Source organism: Cuculus canorus, chromosome 2 (assembly GCF_017976375.1).
Source record: "Cuculus canorus isolate bCucCan1 chromosome 2, bCucCan1.pri, whole genome shotgun sequence".
NCBI lineage: Eukaryota > Metazoa > Chordata > Aves > Cuculiformes > Cuculidae > Cuculus > Cuculus canorus.
In genome coordinates this window covers 159,378,435-159,399,733 of record NC_071402.1, presented here as the reverse complement: position 1 = coordinate 159,399,733, position 21,299 = coordinate 159,378,435, and the positions used below count along the sequence as shown (strand labels likewise).

At 42.0% G+C, this 21,299-nt stretch overlaps 1 protein-coding gene across 1 annotated transcript in view; it reads right to left on the bottom strand.

The window, feature by feature from the left end:
• Window positions 1–6,763: 6,763 nt before the first annotated feature.
• TMIE (transmembrane inner ear) overlaps window positions 6,764–21,299 on the bottom strand; it is a 35,579-nt gene continuing 21,043 nt past the window's right edge. Inside the window, exons 3-4 of the mRNA XM_054059293.1 lie at window positions 13,249–13,398; window positions 6,764–8,114 (exon numbers count right to left, since the gene is read on the bottom strand). Of these exons, the coding sequence (XP_053915268.1) occupies window positions 7,735–8,114; window positions 13,249–13,398 (530 nt within the window). The 3' untranslated portion in view covers window positions 6,764–7,734. The remainder of the gene's footprint in view (window positions 8,115–13,248; window positions 13,399–21,299) is intronic.

Genomic DNA, 21,299 nt, shown 5'->3' with positions numbered 1-21,299 from the left:
CAGGGTCCTAGATAACTACTTTACCTAAAACAAGTTCCGGCTCAGGCCCCATTGGTTAAGGGAACCTTCTTTGGAAGAGGAATTGTTTGCAGCCCGTACACCTGTGCTCCACATCTGCCTTTGGAAATCTGCAATCACAGCCTCCCCTTCAGCTCATTTCCTCACATCCAGCTGTTAAAACAACTCCACATGGACTGATAAGGACCTTTCTGGAAAAGAGGTCAGCTTGCTTCTGTCCCTACAGCATTCATGTTCACTCCTGCCCCTCAAAGCTCAAAGACTACACAGCCTGAAGCTCTCTTATCTCTCATACAACTGGTCTTGCTACGGGAAGATGGGATTTCAGTAGGACTTCAGGTTGTGCATCTTGAGGTGAGGGAGAACTTGTAATTCAGGTCTTGCATGGATGGCAGACAGTTGAACGCTTGTAAGGCTCTGGTGCTTAGCACCACAGAGACAATATTAAACAATTATTTTCCTCAACCTTATGTTTCCAGAGTGGTAATGGATAGCAACAAATCCCTGCTATCTTTCCAATCATATATCTGAGTTGGTGGCTTTTGATCCTGAAAAAAATTCTGGGGTAACCAAAACCATCGCTTTTTCTTACACAGGGTCAAGATGGTCCCATGGTGCACATAGATCTCCTGGAAAGTGCCTCCAGGAGTTGAAGGGCTCATACTTCTCAGATTCTGTTTGCTGTTGCCCGATAGTCTGTGTTCCCCAGAAGAGAGGTTCCCCAAGAGAAAGGTTTCTCAACAGCACTGCCATGGACAGTTTCTCCAAGGTATCTCTCCTTCTCAGCCATACACCACCCCCCAGTGGGTCGGCTTAGCCCAGCTTTCCACCCCTCTGAATGAGAAAATTAAACGGGGAAATGTGTGTTAAGCCCTTTCATTAATAACCAGAAGCACACAACACAAAAGGCCCTCAGTAAATGTGTCCCCCACCCTCATACATGTATGTGCCGTCCCCAACAACTCGCCCCTGACTGCAAATTCCAGCCAGGACAGGACCTGTGCCCTACACAGTGGTTCTGTCCCTCTCCCAGCTCAGCGACTCATCAGACAGAAAGGCACAGAAATTAAACGATTAGTCTTTATTTCTATACACATGGGGCATTGATCCTAAGGTCTGTTTTATGGGCTGGGGAGGGGGGAAATGGGATGGGGACAGGGTAGGGGAGACCATGAGTGTGTTTCATTTATGAAATCAAGCCCTGTTCTGTTGAAAATTGAAGCTGGTGTTTCTTTCCCTCTGTATTAGACTCTCTGTCCTTTACAGGAAGTCTTAATAAAGTCTCCAGGGATGTTTAAAGTGTATTAAAAAAAAAAAAAAATCATAATCCGCTTATGGAAGCATTGGCATCAGTAAGATACACCTCTGTTGATTGCATGGAGCCAGGGAAAATTTGAAAGCCTGTAAAATAAACTAATTAAACTGGTATACTGAAAGCATCGCCTATGGAAAAAGCCTCCTGTAAGCTACTTCCTATCTCTTGAGCTAAGGAAAAGATGTGATTTAGGTTCAGAGCTGAGTGGTTCACGGCTGGGATTGAGGGAGAGCAGCACTGGACAAACAGCAAGGGACAGTCCCTCGCTGCAAAGCACAGGGCTGGTTTTCTGCTTTGGGGAGTTTTGTTTCATAGAAGCATACAATCATGGAATTATAAAATCACAGAATGGTTTGGTTTGGAAAAGACCTTAAAGACCATCCAGTTCCAACTCCCCTGCCATGGGCAGGGACACCTCTCACTGGATCAGGTTGCTCAAAGCTTCATCCAACCTGGCCTTCAACACCTCCAGAGACGGGACATCCACAACTTCTCTGGGCAACACCTTCCACTGCTTTATCACCCTCACAGTAAAAAATTTCTTCCTAATATATAATCTAAAACCATCCCTCTTCACAGTGAGGAACAAATAGTCCAGAGATCATGTGGTTGGCCACGGAAGGACTTTTCACATGCAAGGGGATGGCAGGGGTCATTGAATGGCAGAAAGATCATCAGGTAGAGACAACCACAACAGGTCTCAGTGTTTGAAGGAATGTAAAGCAGGACCAGCCACCAAAGTGTGGGAAATGATGGACTCATATGGCTGCAGACACCAGGCAGCAAGAAAGACATGCTACAGAGGATCATAAGAATAGGCTGTCTGTCCAAAGTCCACCTAAATCCAGTATCCATTCAGAATTTGATCAGCCAAATGTCCCTGCAGGCCTGACTTTTGTCCTGGATGGTAGCACAGAAACATCCAGGAAAGACAAAAAGTACAAATCAAGTATGGACTAATGATTTTCTTGGAGGACTCTCCCAGCCTTGAGTTAAAAGGAGGCTTTCTCTTCTCTAGAATCACAGGCTCAACAGGTCTGTGAGTAACAGCCCAAGGAAAGGCGAATAACAGAAGTCTTTATGCGTCATTTTGCTTTTTCCCTTCATACTCCTCAAAGCAAAATTATTTCCTCCAATACTTTCTATCACCTCTTTAGTTTCTCAGCAGTAGATTTTGAAATTGAATACTCATTTCTATTGTGTCTTAAACAGGATAATTTCTATTGTGTCCTATGAGCTCCTCACAAAGAACTTTGTTTTGGTAGGCAGTTTTATGGTAAGAGAAGGTAGCAAAGATCAGGGAGGCTTCGCCACTATTGTTTAAAATCAAATTCCTGGAGAATCCTAAGAAGAAAATGTGTAAAAAAATCAGTGTCCAGGTCCCATCTATCGTGTCATATTTTGTCCTCGACATTAAGCAGATTGTCTTTTTTGCCTCAGTTATTCTGCATGACACTTCTCAGCCTGCAGGAGTCCAGAGAAAGGGACTCGGTACATCAGGGCCTCAGCAAAGAAAAAGATGTATTTTGTCTAACCAGAAAAGATTAGGACCATAAAAGTCTTTTGAGTCTATGTATAAAATTGAGGGGAGTGCCGTGCAAAATGCCATATGAAATTAGGAACTCTAGAGAGCCAGAGTTATCTCAAAGTTATTGTCTGATGCATCTCTAAGTCACTTTAGGGGTTTTGGACTTATAGTTCATGAAGTTGTTGAGCTGGCCGGAGTATTTGCAGGGACACACTCAAAGGACCACATTTTCTCCCTCCATCCCCCTTCTCCTCAATAAAAGAAGGAAATACCAAGAGGGAAAGGAGGACCTTTTCTTAAAGCCTACAAAACCCCTTTCTATTTGAAAATCTCCAGCCATGTCAGTAACAAAAACCTGATGTAGAGATGAAAAGCTCACCTCCTGCCCTGAAAACATTTGAGAGTTGATCCTTTGATTTTTTGGCAAATAAAAGCATTAACTCATGGTTTTCACAGCTCTACCTCTGTTTTGAAACTCCATATACCACCTGGTGGAAGGAGGAATCTCCCAGTCCCAGTGAAGACCTCGCTTGTTCTCTGTGGGTCTAACCAGGTGATCAGGACAACACAGGTGATCCAGTATTTTTCTTTGCTTCTTAGCTACATCTCAAAAGGGAACTGGACACAGTTTACTTCCTGAAGGTAGAGCTAAGACACTTCTAGTATTTAGATTTGTATTATGAAATCAATAAGAAACAGTCATTTTTATTCAGAATCGCAATGTGTAAGAAAATACACAAAGCGAGAACGAAAAAAAAATGTACATTTCCTTATGAGCTTCCAGGGCAGCTGTATTTACTCCAGAGGCTTCTATCATTTGGAGAAAGCTGCAACTTAGTAGTGAAAAGATATCATAAAATTTCCTAGCCATGGATGCACCTTGTGTCTAGCATCTTCTGGCAGATCACTATAGAACCAATGCTTATTTTTTTCACCGCTTTTCATTAATACTGAAATCAAAACCAATGAAGAAAAGGGAGGAGGCGGTAAATAGTGTGGACAGCTTTTCCATGAGCTCCTTTCCCAAATGAACCAGAAATGGAACTTAAAAACTTCAGCTTCCCATCTCCTCCTGTTGACCTGCTCACCCAGACTCATGATCCTTACCACAACCCTTTGGAGACACCCAACTTGGCTGACTTATGTTTTATTCACAAAAGCAAATGACTTTTCTTGATGTCTCTTACATCAATGGTGTCCTTGGGGTATTAAGCTGCTGTCAGTTGAACTCTTGCCTCTATTAACCAGTGGCAGAACAATACCGGAAGAAGATTTGATGGCTCCAGTAGATAAAAAAGTGCCATGAAAGTCTTTAGACCAAAGAGAAGATGTTGCCAAAGCCAGGCTTGATTTAACACCACAAATAAGACAAAATGCATCCATCACAAACTAACCTTTAAAACAGTCGCCTTATATTACAGCGGAAGAACAAGGTCCCCTCTAGTGGAAAACTATGGAATATGTCAAGCAGGAGATCCTATAAACTTGTCCTGGCTGTGTAATACCTCCGTTTATTATCTCCACACCACCCTTGCCATGCACACACCATCAGGCTGATCTAACTAATGCAGAGTTACTCTCATTACTACCTGAATGTCTGGACCTTGTGTCTTAAATCCTGCTTTTAGCCTCTGGGATTTGTTGTTGCACTTATGTTTTCAGAGAAATATCTCCAATCTTGTCACAAATGATTCATTTCGCAAAGCTTTAGCAGCTGTTGATGTAATTTTTCCAAGGCAATTTCTCCATCTGGTGGTGTAAAAAGCAACTCCCAAGCTGCTGTCTCTGAGTATGCTCCATTCCAGCAGTGTTATTTTATACCCATGGTGATCTGGCTTTCAGATTCCACCTAACTGCTCTAATATGAACTAGGGGAAAATGCACACAGGTTTTGGACTGTGCCTGTTAATTTACTTCTCTCCACAATCACTTCAGGCATTATGACACGTTTTGTTAGGCAGGATGCTTTCCAGAGAGTCTGCAACCCCCAGTAATTTATTCCCTTCATTCCACCCATGCACTGTCACTCTGACAACTCAGAAACACATTGATGTACCCCTCAGGTGTCTCAGGGCTGATCTTTCTCAGAGCAGAAACATTCCTTTTTAACACAATATCTCTTTTCTTTTTTCAGTGGCCAGAAACTCCTGCAATCTGACATGTAAGATCTTGAATATATTTGCTGTCTGATCTGGGCAGAAATGAATTAAAATTAATTACAAAGGCTCCAGCAGTCTTGATGCAGTATATTTTTATTATTATTAATCTGCTTGCGTGTGAGAGAGAGAGAGACAGTGGTTGTCTCAGGGAGAAGGGTTTAAGGAAAGAGTTATTTCACACTGCAATAGTGACCTTAAGGACAAAGTGAAGAAACAGATTTTCTTCATTGTAGCTTTTCGGTCAGGAATAAATCTGCTCCTTGCTCACCAAGTAGGTATTGACTGAGTCAGCATCCTCAGTCTGCACATCCTAAAGAGCATTAATAGCGGGCTTCACAGCACAGCAAGAAAGAGAAGCAGTCTTTCCTGCCCAAATCACAGCTGTATCCTACCCTACATCTGCTTTTCCTGTGAATTGGAGTTTATAAGATATAAGCATCCACTGAAGCTCCCCAAAATACACAGTGAGCTCATGCACCCTTGCGCAGGTCCCAGGGACTGACATCTTGGTGCACAGGCAAACAGTATGGCCTGAAAGGAATTCAAAACATTTTTTTTCCATTATTTTCTTTCCTCATATGAAAGAATTCAATAAAACAGGGAGAGAACAGCAGAAAGAAAGTAACTGGAATATAATGATTGACACCTGTCATGTGTCTGAGTGTTGGAATCAATGTGCTCTCATTAACTCTGGCACTAGGAGTCACCCCCTAAGTGAAGATGTGTTATTATGAACTGATACCTACCTCATCAGGTGTTACACATGTATGTACACATACGTGCACAGACTGGATTACAGACCTGTGCTTCCGCAGCGTTGCCTCCTCCTCATCTGGCTGTATGACTCTTTCATTCCCTTTTATTCCGGTGAAAAATGGATAAAAGTCCTTTTCCTGATCTTACATACAGCCCAGCAGCTATGCTGAGGCACAAACCTGGACATCTGAGACTTCTTAGGCTGAGGAGGGATGTGAAAACAAGTCTTCTGCTCCTGCCTGGAAGCTGTAAATACCACTCATCTTCAGCCTTTGAAGAATTAGGGATTGGAGTGAGATTCAGAGTTAAACATAGATGTCTGTTATATACACATTCAGTCATCACTGGGTATCATTACAGTGGATGGAGATCAGGGCTCCAACCACTTGTCTGCCTATAGAGGCAGAGTTTCTGCTCTCTTCGAGCACGGCAGATCATACCTGGAGGCACTGAACTGTCACCCTTCATGCTCTTAGTAATTATTTGTGTGGTTGTGAACATCTTTCTCATTCTCAGTCCTCAAGCCTTACACCTTCAGCAGCTCAGGTGCTTTTGGAGCTTTTTTATGAACTGAGTGACCTCACTGACACAGCAGAACAGGCTCTTCATTTTGCTGGGTTCATTTTCTACTAGGATGGGTTGGGCAGGAGAGAAGAGAAGGGAATGGAAAGGTGGAACAAATGAGAATTTTGTTTGTATTGATAAATCAGCTTTGTCTGTGTTGAAACCGCAGGGTGACTAGAAAGCAGTTTGATTGAAACAAATCCAACTCATGGGTCCTGAGCTGAATAAACTACTGGAGAGACCTTCCTCCTTGTCCCACTGAGCAGAAAAAGCCATGCCAGTGTATATATTCAGAGACATCATATCCAGGAGAGACAATAGGTAAAGATTTAGTCAACATAATAGCTTGCAAACTATCCCCCATTACCTTTTTAGCTAACACCCCCACACTCCAACCCCCGGCTGTTAATCTTAAGGCATAAACTGCTGGGTATTTACAAAACACTCTAAGAAAAAAACTGCTTCAGGTGAAACCACACCATTTTCCAGGAGCTGAGAGAAGTAACAGCCACATAAAAGTGTAGCAAGAATCCTTGGTTTCAAAACTGATCAGGGAAAACACGAAGATATTCAGCCCTGCTCCACTGAGACCCTGAGTTTCTGTTACAGCACCTTGAGCATCTCCACATTCCCTTCATCCCAGAGGGCTCTTTTCATCTGCTGCCTTTCCTGAAGAGACGATGAACAGCTACTGCCTACAGCAGCACAGAAGCAGTCTGCTTCTCTTTATTCTATGCACATCCTCCTACAGCTTGATTTACATGTCTCTCATCAGAAAAGAGAAAAAGGTGGATAAATCTTCTGGGAGATATGCAGTTCTTTGTATTTCCTCAGCAGCTCAGAGAAAGAGGCATGTGAGAAGGAAGGAAAGCCTTCTCCCATGTGTCCAAGCCACCTCTCAGAGCTATGACTGAGAAAACCCCAGTCTTTGGGGTTTTAGCATCTAGAATTTACTTAATCCCTAAAATTACCCACATGCAAATCCTATTTAGGAAAAAACGAGTGCCAGTAAATATTCATCAAACTCCTTAAGGTCCTCAAGAAGAATAAATTTTAAATTAATCTTGTTCTCTCCATCTCTGTGCATTTCCATGTTTATCTTTAGTCCCGTTTCTCACCCCAGACTTCAATTTGGTTCCAGTTGTTGTCACCATGTAGCTCCGCACAATGCATTTTATTTATAAGATACTGTCTAGCCAAGTAGTCAGGTTTTCCTTTGGTGGACAAAAAATACCCAGTGACTTGGTCTTCAAAAGGTAATGAATCCACGCATGTAGTGCCACTCGGCAGCTGGAGTATATGGAGACAGCATGTCCTTTCTGCTTCCAGTGCACTACCCACAGCATTTGACAGTGTCTTCATTGAAAGACTGCCAGTACTGACTTTTAGCAAGGTCACTTCTTTTTTGCTGGAGCTTTGGCATTCCCACCAGCCTTGCCATTAGTTTTGGTGCTTCCTCCTGCTTTTGCTCCTTCACCTTCTTTTTCACCTTTCTTCCCACCTCCTTGTTTCTTGTCAGCACTGTCTTTACCTCCCTTTTCTTCCTTTTCTCCCTTTCCTCCCTTTTCTCCCTTTTCTCCCTTTCCTCCCTTTTCTCCCTTTTCTCCTTCTTTCTTTTTGGCCTCATTCTTCCCTTCTTTCTTGGATCCTTCTTTCTGTTCCTTTTCACCATCCTTCTTCTTGGAGCCTTTGGATCCATCTTTCTTACCCTGAGCCTTGTCCACTTTTCCAGATACAGTGGGAACTTCTTCCTTTTTTTCTTCTGCTGCCTGACCTGTTATCAGGATGGAAAAAGAAAACAGAAAAGTAATTAACTTGCCATTAGCCAGGAAATAGGCAAAAGTCCTGCCTTCTGCTGGCAAATCTTGGACAAAGGGAAAATACTTCTATTGTGTCTTTGACCATAGAGATGTCCTTACTGACTACCAACTTTTCACACCATTGTTTTGAGAAGGTAGATCAACAGGATAAAGCAGAACTGGTAATTTCAAGAGCTGAGATTTGGAGCTATTGGAAAAAACAGCTCCTGTTGGTAGGAACTGATCCATGGAGATTATAAGCACAGTCCATAAGCATTTTCCAATAATTATATTCAATGTGAGGTTGTCTCCTTCCACAAGAAGGAACAGAAACATCTCTTGTGCAATTCAATACGAACCTGTCATGAGTTTCTTTGTGGTTCTTTTTTTAGTTGGTTGGCTTTTCAAAGTCTTTGTTTTCCTATATGAGTGATATTTCCAGCAACTGTGAATTGCCAGCAGGGATTCTGCTGGGGATCTTCAATCTCAGAGACAGACAAGCAGAAGATGGCTTGCCCAGCACAGGACTACAAAGTCCCAAGTCACTACGTGACTGTCTTCCTACCCATAACACTGTAATTAATAGCAGCAACACGCTGTGGGCATGTAGCAATTAAGTCCACTACATACGTAGCCCTGTTTTGGTATGTTTTAACACACAAGCCATATTAGTTATAGGAAGCTTATAATATCTTTACTTATGGAATATTTTTACTTAGGAATATCTTGTTATAGAATCATAGAATCACAGAATGGTTTGGGTTGGAAGGGACCATAAAGATCATCCAGTTCCAACCCCCTGCCACGGGCAGGGACACCTTCCACTGGATCAGATTGCTCAAAGCCTCATCCGTCCTGGCCTTGAACAGCTCCAGGGATAGAGCATCCGCTGCTTCTCTGGGCAACCTTGGATTCAATACCCACATTACAGGTGAGAAGACTCCTAAGTATCACACTGGTTCTGCAGATTTGAAGTATTCTGGCAAAAGATTTGATAGCAGAACACTTTCTCTCATCTCTCTTTTTTTTGCAGTTCATTTTCACAAAAGTGTTTCTGAAGCCAGAGCTTGATCTGCTGAGTTCTCACTCAAGCTGCATCTTGTTGCTTACTTATACACAGACGATATTTCCCATATTTTTCATGTTTTTCCCTTTGCTCAAGACCAGCAGAGTATAAAATTTTGCAAAAAGAAGTGAAAATGTGTTGTTCTTCCCTTAAAATCCCTAGTATATGACTCAAATAGGTAAACAGATAACCCTGTTAACCCAATTTAATAATTAAAATCAGCCAAGATGTAGCAATGACCTGAAAGAGACCTCAGCAAATGGAAGACGGTGGGTCACTGCTTAGCTTTCTACACTGGCACTGAGGTTAAGTCAAATTCTTGCATTTTTCAGGCTAAGGAAAGATAATAGTGAGATGGCTTAGGACACTATTTGATAAGGGCCTTTGGTGAGAAGTCTCAATGCTTACCTGAAGCCATTGGACTCCAATATCTTTAAGTAGCCTCAAATCTCCCTTTGTTATGGATGTCTGTAGTGTTATTTCAAATTGCAGCAATGTATTTCAGTGTGTGAATCAGACCAGAGTTTGTCACGCTTACCTAAATACTCCTTCAGCGTGCATATTAGAATAAAACACCATCCTTTGACCTTGGGTACTGGCAATTTGTTTATATGTACAAATAGGAGTGGAGCAATACAGACTCTTTATTACAATCACATGGGGAATTCCTGACATCTCAAATCATAGAATCATGTCCAGGGATGGGGCAACCACAAATTCTCTGGGCAACCAGTTCCAGGGCCTCACCACTCTCATCATGAAGAAATTCTTCCTAATGTCTAGTCTAAATCTACCCCTCTCCAGTTTATACCCATTGCCCCTTGTCCTATCACTCCTTTGTAAACAGCCCTTCCCCAGCTTTTTTGGAGCCCCTTCAGGTACTGGAAGGTTACTCTAAAGTCTCCTGGGAGCCTTCTCTTCTCCAGGCTGAACAACCCCAACTCTCTCAGCCTGTCCTCAGAACAGAGGTGCTCCAGCACTCTGATCAACTTTGTAGTCTCCTCTGGACCCATTCCAACATCTCTATATCCTTCTTATGTTGAGGATGCCAGAACTGGACACAATACTCCAGATGAGGTCTCACAAGAGAGGAATAGAGGGACAGAATCATCTCCCTCAATCTGCTGGCCATGCTTCAAGAAAAAAGGAGAAAGATAATATATATCTAGTATATATTATATACTATATATATATTAGTATATATCATATATATATACACTATATACATATTATATACTTAAATATATTTGTTTTGTATATATATATTAAAAAGGAGAAAGAAAAATAACAAAAAAGGCTCTGTGCTGTCTGCTCCCTGGACAAAAATGGTAGGAATCAGGTGAACTCCTGAAAAAGTCATCTGCAGCTGCCTCAGACCAAAACACTTGAAGACTGTGCTGGTCATGGATACAGACAGTATATCTCCACCCACAGCAAGCACCAAGTGCTGCTTGTACTTTCCCACAGGCAGAGAGACAGAACAGAAATTAATCAACTTGTATATAAAATTACGTACACTGAACCCTAAAGTCAGTTTTCTTTGCATATAGTAAAAGGCCTTGAAATATCCAATATTTAAAAAATTGCATGAAGAGCCATTTGGCTGCTAGACTATTCCACCATGGTAAATGTGAAGTAGGGTAAAACAACTCCAAGAAATGAGAGTATTTAAGCATTGTAATATATATTCATAATTAATGGTATTTGACACTTACAGAAATCTTTAAAGCATTTAATGGCCACTCAGTAATTAAAGTCACTCACATGATCTCTTTTGCCTTGACTGTCCTAACCAGGGGCTGCCACAGTGTAAGTATATAAATAGTCAAAGAATGCATACATTTTATGTCATGACTGCATAAATCAAGGTGGGTTTCCAGGCATCAGTGGGGCAACACAACAGAGCATCACGCTCCGTACAGAAGAAAATAATGGCACAGCGATGAAGCCAAAAGGTTTGCATATTTTCCATTGTAATGCCTAAATCATGCAGTGAAACTTTCTGGGGGACAGGATGCACAATAATCTCAGAAGGAAGGCAAACCAGTGGGTTTGATGAAACACAGCTTTTATATCTAACACTACAGGTGTTGACAGCTGAATCAGTCTTTTTGTATCCCCAAGACTGGAGACATAAAGGAATTTTTAAGGCACAATTTACCTCTTCCAGTTTAGTATGAAAGGAATCTCATTCTTTTTATTTTCCACTGTGGATAATGGGATAAATTTTAGACAACTAATGCTGATGCAGACTTCTTCATAGATGTGTAATGTACTTGTGGATAGATGTACCCACCCCAGTACCAGCTCCTTCAAGGTAATTTGGGCAGATTTATACCTGCCTAGTCTCCGAGGATTAGGAGATTTGGAGAACATGTGTTCATGAGTCATTACGAGATCTCAGCAGCCACTCAGCAATGTGCTATCTACCAGCATCCTACCCTGCACCATGCCAAGACCATAATTGTGGGTCAAAGGGTCGTCAACTACTCATCTTCCACATTTAACTGGATAAAAGTTTAGGTAGCCTTTATGGTGCAGATGATTTCCTATAAATTGCTTTCTTGGGGGATTTTTTTAATGAGTGTAAGCTGCAATAATTTACCACGATCTGATTAAATCTACACCAAAATAGCTAACCTTTAGGTAGAGTACATGTCCACGTTTATGGGATGTAAACGCTGCTTACAGGAGATCAAAATTTATTAATGCTCTGAGATGAAATTATGCTTTTGCTGCCTAAATACTCTGTCTCTTCTGGATATTCTCATCTTCAATTTATTGGTTTTCCAGAAGTAATAGTTATGTAGGAAGAGGACGCAGCAATAAATGAGTGAATTTGGCTTTCTGCTATCTACAGGCATGACACTTCACACCTGCTAAGATCTACAGATAGCTGCTTCTTACAGAGTCAGAATTTGGCCTTTTGAGTAGGGAATTGAAGGATACTATGCTAAGCACTTCCAGATGTGTTTGCTCATACATGTAAGAGTGCATTGCCTAGAACTTTAGATGACTTCTGACTTTAAAGTAAGTTAAGACGATTCAACTAAATGGACAAAGGCTTGTTTGTGCCAACTGGGTTCGGCTTCAGAGAGTGATCTGGCATCCTCAGTCTAGATTATAGGCACAGGCAGGTGTCTGAACACCTCTGAAATACTGAAGTATGTGCAAGTTCATACTGTTAAGGACATAGTTTATACTTTGCTAGTGTAGGACTACATTTCTGCAATTTTTTTCTCAGCCTCTTTCCCCAGTTTCATGAAGCAGCACATTTTCATTCAAAGAAACTCCCAGTTTCTATGAAGCTACAGACCACAAGGCTTGCAGAGACATAGGAAAGAGGAAAAAAAAAAGTCATAAAAAAGTATTGAGAAAACAGAATGCAAACACAGAAAGGGAACTGAGGTGCAAAGAGTCCAAGGTATGATGGATCTCATCAGGAAAGAGAAGCCATAGACAGACAGACAGGAAGGCAGTCCCCTAATTTCCTTGTAGGGCCATTTCATCTTCTTCTTTCACCACAGGCAGGGAGTTGAGAGGTCTGGACTGGACATGACCAGAGAGAGTTAGGAGAGTTTCAGTAGAGCCTAGGGTATAGAATCAGGAAAGATGAGTGATAGCAGCAGAGACAAGCGACAGAAATACTATTGGCCATTCAAATGGGGCAAGTCATTTATAGGTAATGTGAAACTCTAACAACCTTTTTTTCTCCTGCTGACACGTATACACCCACCCCAACACAGGAACCGGTCCTTAAAATGAATCAGACTCTGGGAATTTTAAACATGAACTTCAAAGGAATGATCCTGACTTGTACCAATCATCCCTTTCACCAAAATTACCATGTCTGCCACCACAAACACTGCAGCTTTAGTGCAAGTGAATGGCAGGGGTTTAGGAAGTCATGGCATTATCTTACTGGTTGTGCCTAAGGAGATAACGTTGATCTACACTAATGGAGCACCTAGCCCTTTGCATGAAGAAAGCAAACCCCAAAAGAAGAGGTGGGTCTTATATGTAGGTGTGGGCATCTGAAGTACCTCCAGGGATCTCTGTCAGCTCGTTGAGTGGTGGCACCGTCTCCAGTTTGTCTGCATATGACTTGGCTGCTTGCCGTTGTGCATACCGTGCCTCAATCTCTTTCCTTGTCCGGGGAATTCGACACTTGAAGATACAGCACAGTGTGATGACTGAGAAAGGAGAGAGGGAAGCAAGAGCATTCAGTTTAGTCAGCAGTTGTCTATCTAGTAGAGGCTGACCAATTTACAGTGGGGAGAGAGCTGGAAGGAAAGTTAATTCCAGAGGAGTTTCCTCCAGTGGGAACCTGTAGCCATTTACATCAGTGGAAGTACCAGCCTGAGGGCTATGGTCACAGCCTAAACCAGTTGAGTTATAAGAAAATAAAGACTTATCACTCTTCAGCTGAGCTGTGGTAAAGGACTGATCATGTCATTCTCACCAAGACCAGTGTAAACCATTGCTTTAAGCAATGTCTGCCAACAGTGTTTCTAAGCATCAACAACTTAAATTCATTATTTCTTTGGAAACGACGGCAGCAACTAAGAGGTACTGTCACCCTTCAACAGTGAGTTACTGCTAGAGGCTCCCAACAACACACCTTAATAATTCGGTTTTGTGGTAGGTAGATGATGGGACTGCAGACTTCTAGCTGATGAAAACAATAAGGAATTTGGCATAGAAATACTGTAAAACCTTCAAAACAGATCTAGGACAAGAGTTCAACACATGCCTTAACTTTCATCCAAATCCATCTAGGGCAGGCCAAGAATAGAACCCAGATGTCCTAAAGCCTCCCATCATGTATTACTATTCCATCATGCTTCTTTCCATGAGTTAGGCATCTTTACATGGCTTAAGGATGCAGATGAAGTTTTTACACCCTTCATGCTTAAACCTATACATTATTTCAGAATTTCCATCTCAAATCTAATCATGTTTCAGACAATTCATTGTAATGAAATCACCATTGATTGGTTTCCTCAACTGGGAATTCACAGACTTGATCAGACCTTTGGTTCATCCACGTACCACCTAGAATCAAAGAATGGAATCATAGAATGGTTTGGGTTGGAAGGCATCTCAAAGATCACCCAGTTGCATCTCCCTGCCATCCAACCTGGCCTTGAACACCTCCAGGGATGGGATATCCTTGACTTCTCTGAGCAACCTGCTCCAGTGCCTCACCACCCTCACAGGAAAATGTTTCTTCCTGACAGCTCATATAAATCTCCCCTCCTTTAGCTTAAAACAGTTACCCCTCATCCTATCCATGCACTCCTTGATAAAGATCCCCTCCCTAGCTTTCCTGCGGGCCTCCTTAAAGTACTGGGAGCCAAACTAAGGTCTCCTCAGAGCTTTTTCTTCTCCAGGCTGAACAAGGCCAACTCTCTTGTCTTGTCCTCATAGATGAGGTGCTCCAGCCCTCGGATCATTTTCATGTCCCTCCTCGGGATCTGCTCCAACAGCTCCACGAGTTCCCCCACGCCACTTCAATGTTATGAGAAAGAAGCAAGCATCCAGCTTTCTCTACATTTCCAAAGTCTACTAATCTTCTCTGGTTTTATATCACTATGAACAATATATCAAACTTTTGAGACTAATCCAAGGAAATGAGAGAAATAATCTGTACATTTGGTTCCAAGTGTGAGCATTTCTCATTCAACAGGAGTAAAATTGCAGAGAGCCTTCACAACATCAGCACATTGTCCATTCACTGATGTAAATTTTACTTCTGAGAAGTTTGTCCTGTGTCTTTCCAGCCTCAGTGATATAAGGAAGGGACCATATTAAACAGGAACAAACCCTGCATGACCTCTTCATATAACAAAAGAAAAAAGGAAGAATAAAACACGCTTCTCAGTGGTTTTGAGGTTGGTGTAAAAATACCAAGCAAAGTGTAGCAGCTCCTCTACATCTTTGCTGAATTTTGCTGCCAAAAACATCACTTCTTTTCAAGTTTTCTGCAGCAGAGGTGTTGTAGTGGAAACACATTTAGGGCCATCTAAATGTCACAACAGGCTGAGATATCTGAAGTGAATTGCCTAAACCAACAGGAAATTGTAATCAGTGGTAATTAGGTAAGCAATCAACATGCTTTTATCCTTGCTCTTCCGTGAGGGTCAGCAACAAGCTGAGGGTGATTGAGCTCTTACTTTTCTTACAAAAGACAAGCAAGGTACACATATGGTGTTTCTGGAAGCACAACATTGGCAGCTTGCCCTTGGGCAGTGTACCACGTCTGGAAAGCACACATCTGGATCTTCCCAGATGTTCAAAGCAACAAGATTTCTCTGTGCACCTGCCTACAGAGCCTGCTACACCTACGTTGCAGCCAGTGGATGGCACAGACTTTTTCAGGTTAGCAGACAAAAAAATACTCAGTAGCAGAGCAAGGACTGAAGAAAAGGTAAGACTGGACATAAGAATGAATTTTTAACAGGTTCAGCAAACAGGGAAACCACTTACCAGGGGAATAGTGTACGTGCTTTTTGTCTGACCACTTTTAAATCAAGATCTATTGTATTCCTAAAAGCGCTCTGAAATTCAGCCAAGTCAGAAATCCTCTACTCTACAATGGCTATAAATTGGAGAGAGGCAGATATAGACTAGACGTAAGGAGGAATTTCTTCACAATGGTGAGGCACTGGCACAGGTTGCCCTGAGAAGCTGTGGCTGCCCCATCCCTGGAGGTGTTCAAGGCCAGGTTGGATGGGACCTTGGGCAGGCTGATCTAGTGGGATGTCCCTGCCTATCACAGAGAGGTTGGAACTAGATGATCTTTAAGGTCCCTTCCAACCCAAACTGTTCTATGATTCTTTGATTCTATGATTCTATTCACATTTGAGAAAGGAAAATTAATACTATAATTTTCCTCGAGACTGAAAAATAATGAGACTGTCAGCTTTCAAGTAATGCACAAAGAGGTTGGTAATGCCCTTGAAAGTCAAATACATAATGCTTGCCAATGTTACAGTAGTTGGCTTAGCCCTGCAGAAAGGAGTAGGGGCTGTGGTATCTCTTGCAGTTCTACTTCTTTTCAAGTACTAAAGACAAAACCAGCAGTTGTCACATGACAATCATGAGCTAGGCTCTCTGTTTAACTTTCTAATGAAGACAGGGTGTTACTCTGAGGTGCTGGGGACTTATGTTGACTTAGGATGTAAAATGATTCATAACCATTCACTGGAGGAAGAGGCTTATGTGAAAATAACACAGTCCTATTCCTATCTCCACCCACCCTGCAAACTGTGCTGAGTGTGAGGCTCAAGCCATGCAATGACCTGAGTGAGGAGATCGAACACACCCTAAGTAAGTTTGCAGGTGACTCTAAGCTGAGTGGAAGTGTTGATCTGATGGAGGGTAGGGAGGCTCTTCAAAGAGATCTGAACAGGCTGGACCACTGGGCAGAAACCAATGGCATGAGGATTAACAAGGCCAAATGCCGGGTCCTGCACTTGAGGCACAATAACCCTATGCAGTGCTACAGACTAGGAGAAGTCTGGCTAGAAAGCTGCACAGAGGAGAAGAACCTGGGGGTGTTGGTTGACAACCAACTGAACATGAGCCAGCAGTGTCCCAGGTGGCCAAGAAGGCCAATGGCATCTTGGCTTGTATCAGAAACGGTGTGACCAACAGGTCCAGGGAGGTTATTCTCCCTCTGTACTTGGCACTACTGAGACCACACCTTGAATACTGTGTTCAGTTCTGGGTCCCTCACCACAAGAAGGATGTTGAGGCTCTAGTGAGTGTCCAGAGAAGAGCAACGAAGCTGTTGAAGGGGCTGGAGAACAAGTCTTATGAGGAGCGGCAGAGAGAGCTGGGGCTGTTTAGCCTGGAGAAGAGGAGGCTGAGGGGAGACCTTATTGGTGTCTACAACTACCTGAAAGGAGGTTGTGGAGAGGAGGGAGCTGGGCTCTTCTTCCAAGTGACAGGGGACAGGACAAGGGGGGATGCCCTCAAGCTGCACCAGGGGAGGTTCAGGCTGGACATCAGGAAAAAAAAAATCACAGAAAGGGTCATTGGGCACTGGCAGAGGCTGCCCAGGGAGGTGGTTGAGTCACCATCTCTGGAGGTATCTAAAAGACAGGTGGATGAGATCCTCAGGGGCATAGTTTAGTGGTTGATAGGAATGGTTGGACTTGATGATCCTGGAGGTCTTTTCCAACCTAGTGATTCTGTGATTCTTTAAATCTCCCTTCTTTCAGCTTAAAACCATTCCCCCTTGTCCTGTCTCTGTACTTCCTGATAAAAAGCCCCTCCTCAGCTTTCCTGGAGGCTCCCTTTAAGTACTGGAAGGCTGCTGTAAGGTCTTCCCAAAGCTTTCTCTCCTCTTCCTCTTCTTCTTCTCCAGCCCAACTCTCTCAGCCTGCCCTCACGTGGGAGATTCTCCAACTATATGATGGTCTTCATGGCCTTTTCCGGACTGGCTCTAACAAATCCATGTCCTTCCTGTGCTGAGGATTCCAGAACTGACTGCAGGACTCCAGGTGAGGTCTCACCAGAGCAGAGTAGAGGGGGAGAATCCCCTTCCTCACCCTGCTGGTCACACTTTGCATGTAGCCTAGGATACAGTTGGCTTTCTAGGCTGCAAGAGCACATTGCCAGCTCATGTTGAGCTTCTCATCCACCACCTTTTATTTCATGCTGTGAGTATTCTTTTCTTTTGCAGTATTTCATCTTTCATTTTAATTGTTGAGGAGATTTCTGAAATGTAGCCTGAATAAACTATTAGTCTGATGCTATGGTAGGCTTAAAGCAGTCTCCATAAGACGTATTGGTGCCCCATTAGCACTATGGAAGGTCTATGTCAATATTCACCACCAAGGTTCGAAACAGTGATATTCCTTGTGGTTTCTCTGTTATCAAACTACATAAAGCAGAAAAATCATCCTCTGTGAAAAAAATATAGTGGAGTAATTTTCAATTCCCTCAATTTTCTCAGCTTTTCTCTATTAATAATATATGGCCTTGTGATACTGTGGTAAAAAGCACCTTGCATGAACTGCACAACTAAAATGAAGGGGTTTTATCTTTTTCAATAACATTCTGTGGATTGTTTTGCTGTTCAGCTTCTAAAAATCATTTTCTTATCTATTTTTTTTTTTTCCTTTTCAGTTACCTGACATACATGGTTGAATTCAGCCACCTGTTCTGAAAGGACATCTTTGTTTTAAATTAAAAAGTCAGGTCTGGTCCTGCACACGGTGTTCTCTTTCCATGCTGAAGATTCAACCTGACAACGTATCAAATAATTTTTCATTGTTTCTGCCAGGCTGATCATGTGAAATGTAATTTTTCAAGAAGGAAACTAATACTTGGTGGTCCTTTATGACATTAGTATTTTAAAGAAGTCAACTTCTTTGTATCTATGATGACAAGAGAGGGATTGTAAGTGGAAATAATGAATTGGGAAATGCTTAAGAACTCTGAGGTTTGTTCCTTTCTGGATTTTTAGCATGTTCTCATTATTTTTACAATTGGCAATGTCTTCCTAATCATAGAATTATAGAATGGTTTGTGTTGGAAGGGATCATAAAGATCATCCACTTCCAACCTCCGTGCCATGAGCAGGGACACCTTCCACTGGATCAGGTTGCTCAGAGCTTCATCCAACCTGTCCTGTACATCAATATAACATAATAGCACTATAATAATAAAATCAGAGAATAGTTTGTGTTGGAAGGGACCTCTAAGAGTATCCATACTATTGTGTTATAATAATATAACACAATAATAACACCAATATTCAATACTACTCAGACTGGAGGCGCTCAGAAAAGGCCCCCAAACCCTCTCACCTGAAGCACAGCAACAGAGTAAATTAAACACGTAATTTCCACCATAAACAATTAGATGCTTGTGACTAATTAAAGGCTGTGTCTTTACTCCCACTGGTTTAAACTAAAATATTTTTTTTTGTAACTGAAGCAAGCTTGGAGGATACGCAAAAGACTGTGAAATGAGGTTTTTTGGCTTAAACTAAATATCCGTCTGGCCAAGTTACTGTGTTCAAGGTCTCTTTTTTCTTTTCACTGAAGTGAATTTGCCTCATTGGCAGTAACACAGTTGCTTCTAATTTAGCTGAGCAGTAAATTTGATAAAAATGAAAGGAAGAAGGAAAGAAACAACTTGGTTCTCCTAGGAGCTGGGAAAGATCTAAATGAACTGTCTTCTCCAGAGACTGCTTGGTGTAATACTTCAGCAGAGCTATCACTGAGAACTGAAGAGTTTTATAAATCGAATGGAAATTGGCTGCCAATACCCAGTAGGTTTGTTCCCTTTGAAGCTGAAAAAATTTAGTCTGCCAATGAAGCATTTAATTAACATTTAGCAAAGTAGCCTGCTGCTGCTCTCAGTTAATTAGGCAACCGTTCCATTGTTAGTAATGCAAGCAATTAATGCAGATGTATTCAATGGCAAGTTAACTGCAGCACTTGTGTTTAAATGCTCTTTGCAAAGCCTGGAGAGTTGCTTGCTGTATAACTGCAATAACGCTTAAAGGAAAGAGGTAGCATATTTTGGCTGTTCAGGCTACTCACAACAGTGTTAATAAGTGGCTAATTGTGATAATGCGATGAACAGAGAGGTCTACTAAGCTCTTAAGCAAATTAGTTAGTGCTTGGGTGGCTGCTTGTGGGATTGGTCCACCCTCGGATTTAGGATGCTGCTGGTGCCTGATTAAGCTCATTTAAAGACACCACTGCTGCTACTAAAGCTATTGCTGAGGCACAAAAGCCTCAGAAGCAGCCCCTGAGTTGGGCTCTAGAAGAAGGAGGATTTCTGTCTAAAGGGTGTGCAGCCATCTAGAGGGCACGTAAAGCATCCTGGCTCAGGTTTGTGATCAGATTGCAGCAATAAGGATTCATGATCTGCTTTCTTCTGGAAAACAGAGACAAGTGGATGGTAAACATGTCAGATTTAAAGTCCAGGATGGAGATGGATTAGTTGCCCTCTCAAAATCCTTCTCTGCACTGTATTTTATCCCAATGTATGGTTGCTATTTCAAGAAAAATCTACTCTTTGGATGAATATATTAATGTCATAGCAAGCAAAAATAGGAGCTGTAGACTGAGGACACCTAGATTGCAGTCCCAATAGTTGTGTCAATATGACCCTAAGCAAAACATGTTTTTAAACATGTCCACCTTTGCAAAACACTCAAAGGATATGCAGAAAGAGCTCTACAGTATTTGCTCAGCCATTAAGCTACACAACACATGATATTTTTCTGCTGTCTGGAAATGAAGCTCTGTCCACACCATTAGATCACATCATCTGACCTCTTTGAACATCACAGGTTATTATGGTTAATTACTGCCTGAGTGAAATAACTTGTGCTGGACTGAATCCCACCTTACTCTAGGCAGGGCTGTAAGGGGTGAAAAGTGTGGCAAAGTTTAATCACCCTCCCTGCCACATTTATTTCTCAAATTCTCATTTGAATTGACCTGGTTTTAACTTCCAGGCTCTACTTTTGCCTCTATCCGCTACACTGAAAACCCTTTAATACCTTTTTTTTCACTTTCTTTTTTTCTGAAGTCCTTCAATGCTACAATCAAGAGGCTTTTTGATCTTCTTTCCAACAAGTTAAATAAGGTGCTTTCAGTGAGACACTTGTTTAGAAATCGAACAGGAGTGAGGATTTTTGCTTATTTTTCCTGCAAACCTTTGATTTTTTCAGCATTTGTTTTCATGCATAGACACAAGTGTCTCACTAGGACAGCATACAGAAGTCTAAACACCTTCCTACCTCTCATTAACCCATGCTAATACATTCAAGTAACTCCATACTGCAGCACTATCCTGAACTGCTTTGTTTAACTGCTTGCTTTGATAATAGTTACTAAATTTTACTAATTATCATTCAATCACTGAATGTTTGTTTGTTCTGTAGGTGAGGTCTATTTACATTGCTTTATCCTAACCATACATCCTTGTTTCTGCCAGCATTCCCAGTTGCTTCTGCTTGCATTCCCTGTGGGGTGGTTCAGGGTAGAGAAAAGGCTGCTCCGAGAAGATCTTATAGCTTCCAGTACTTAAAGGGGGCTACAGGAAAGATGGGGAGGGGCTC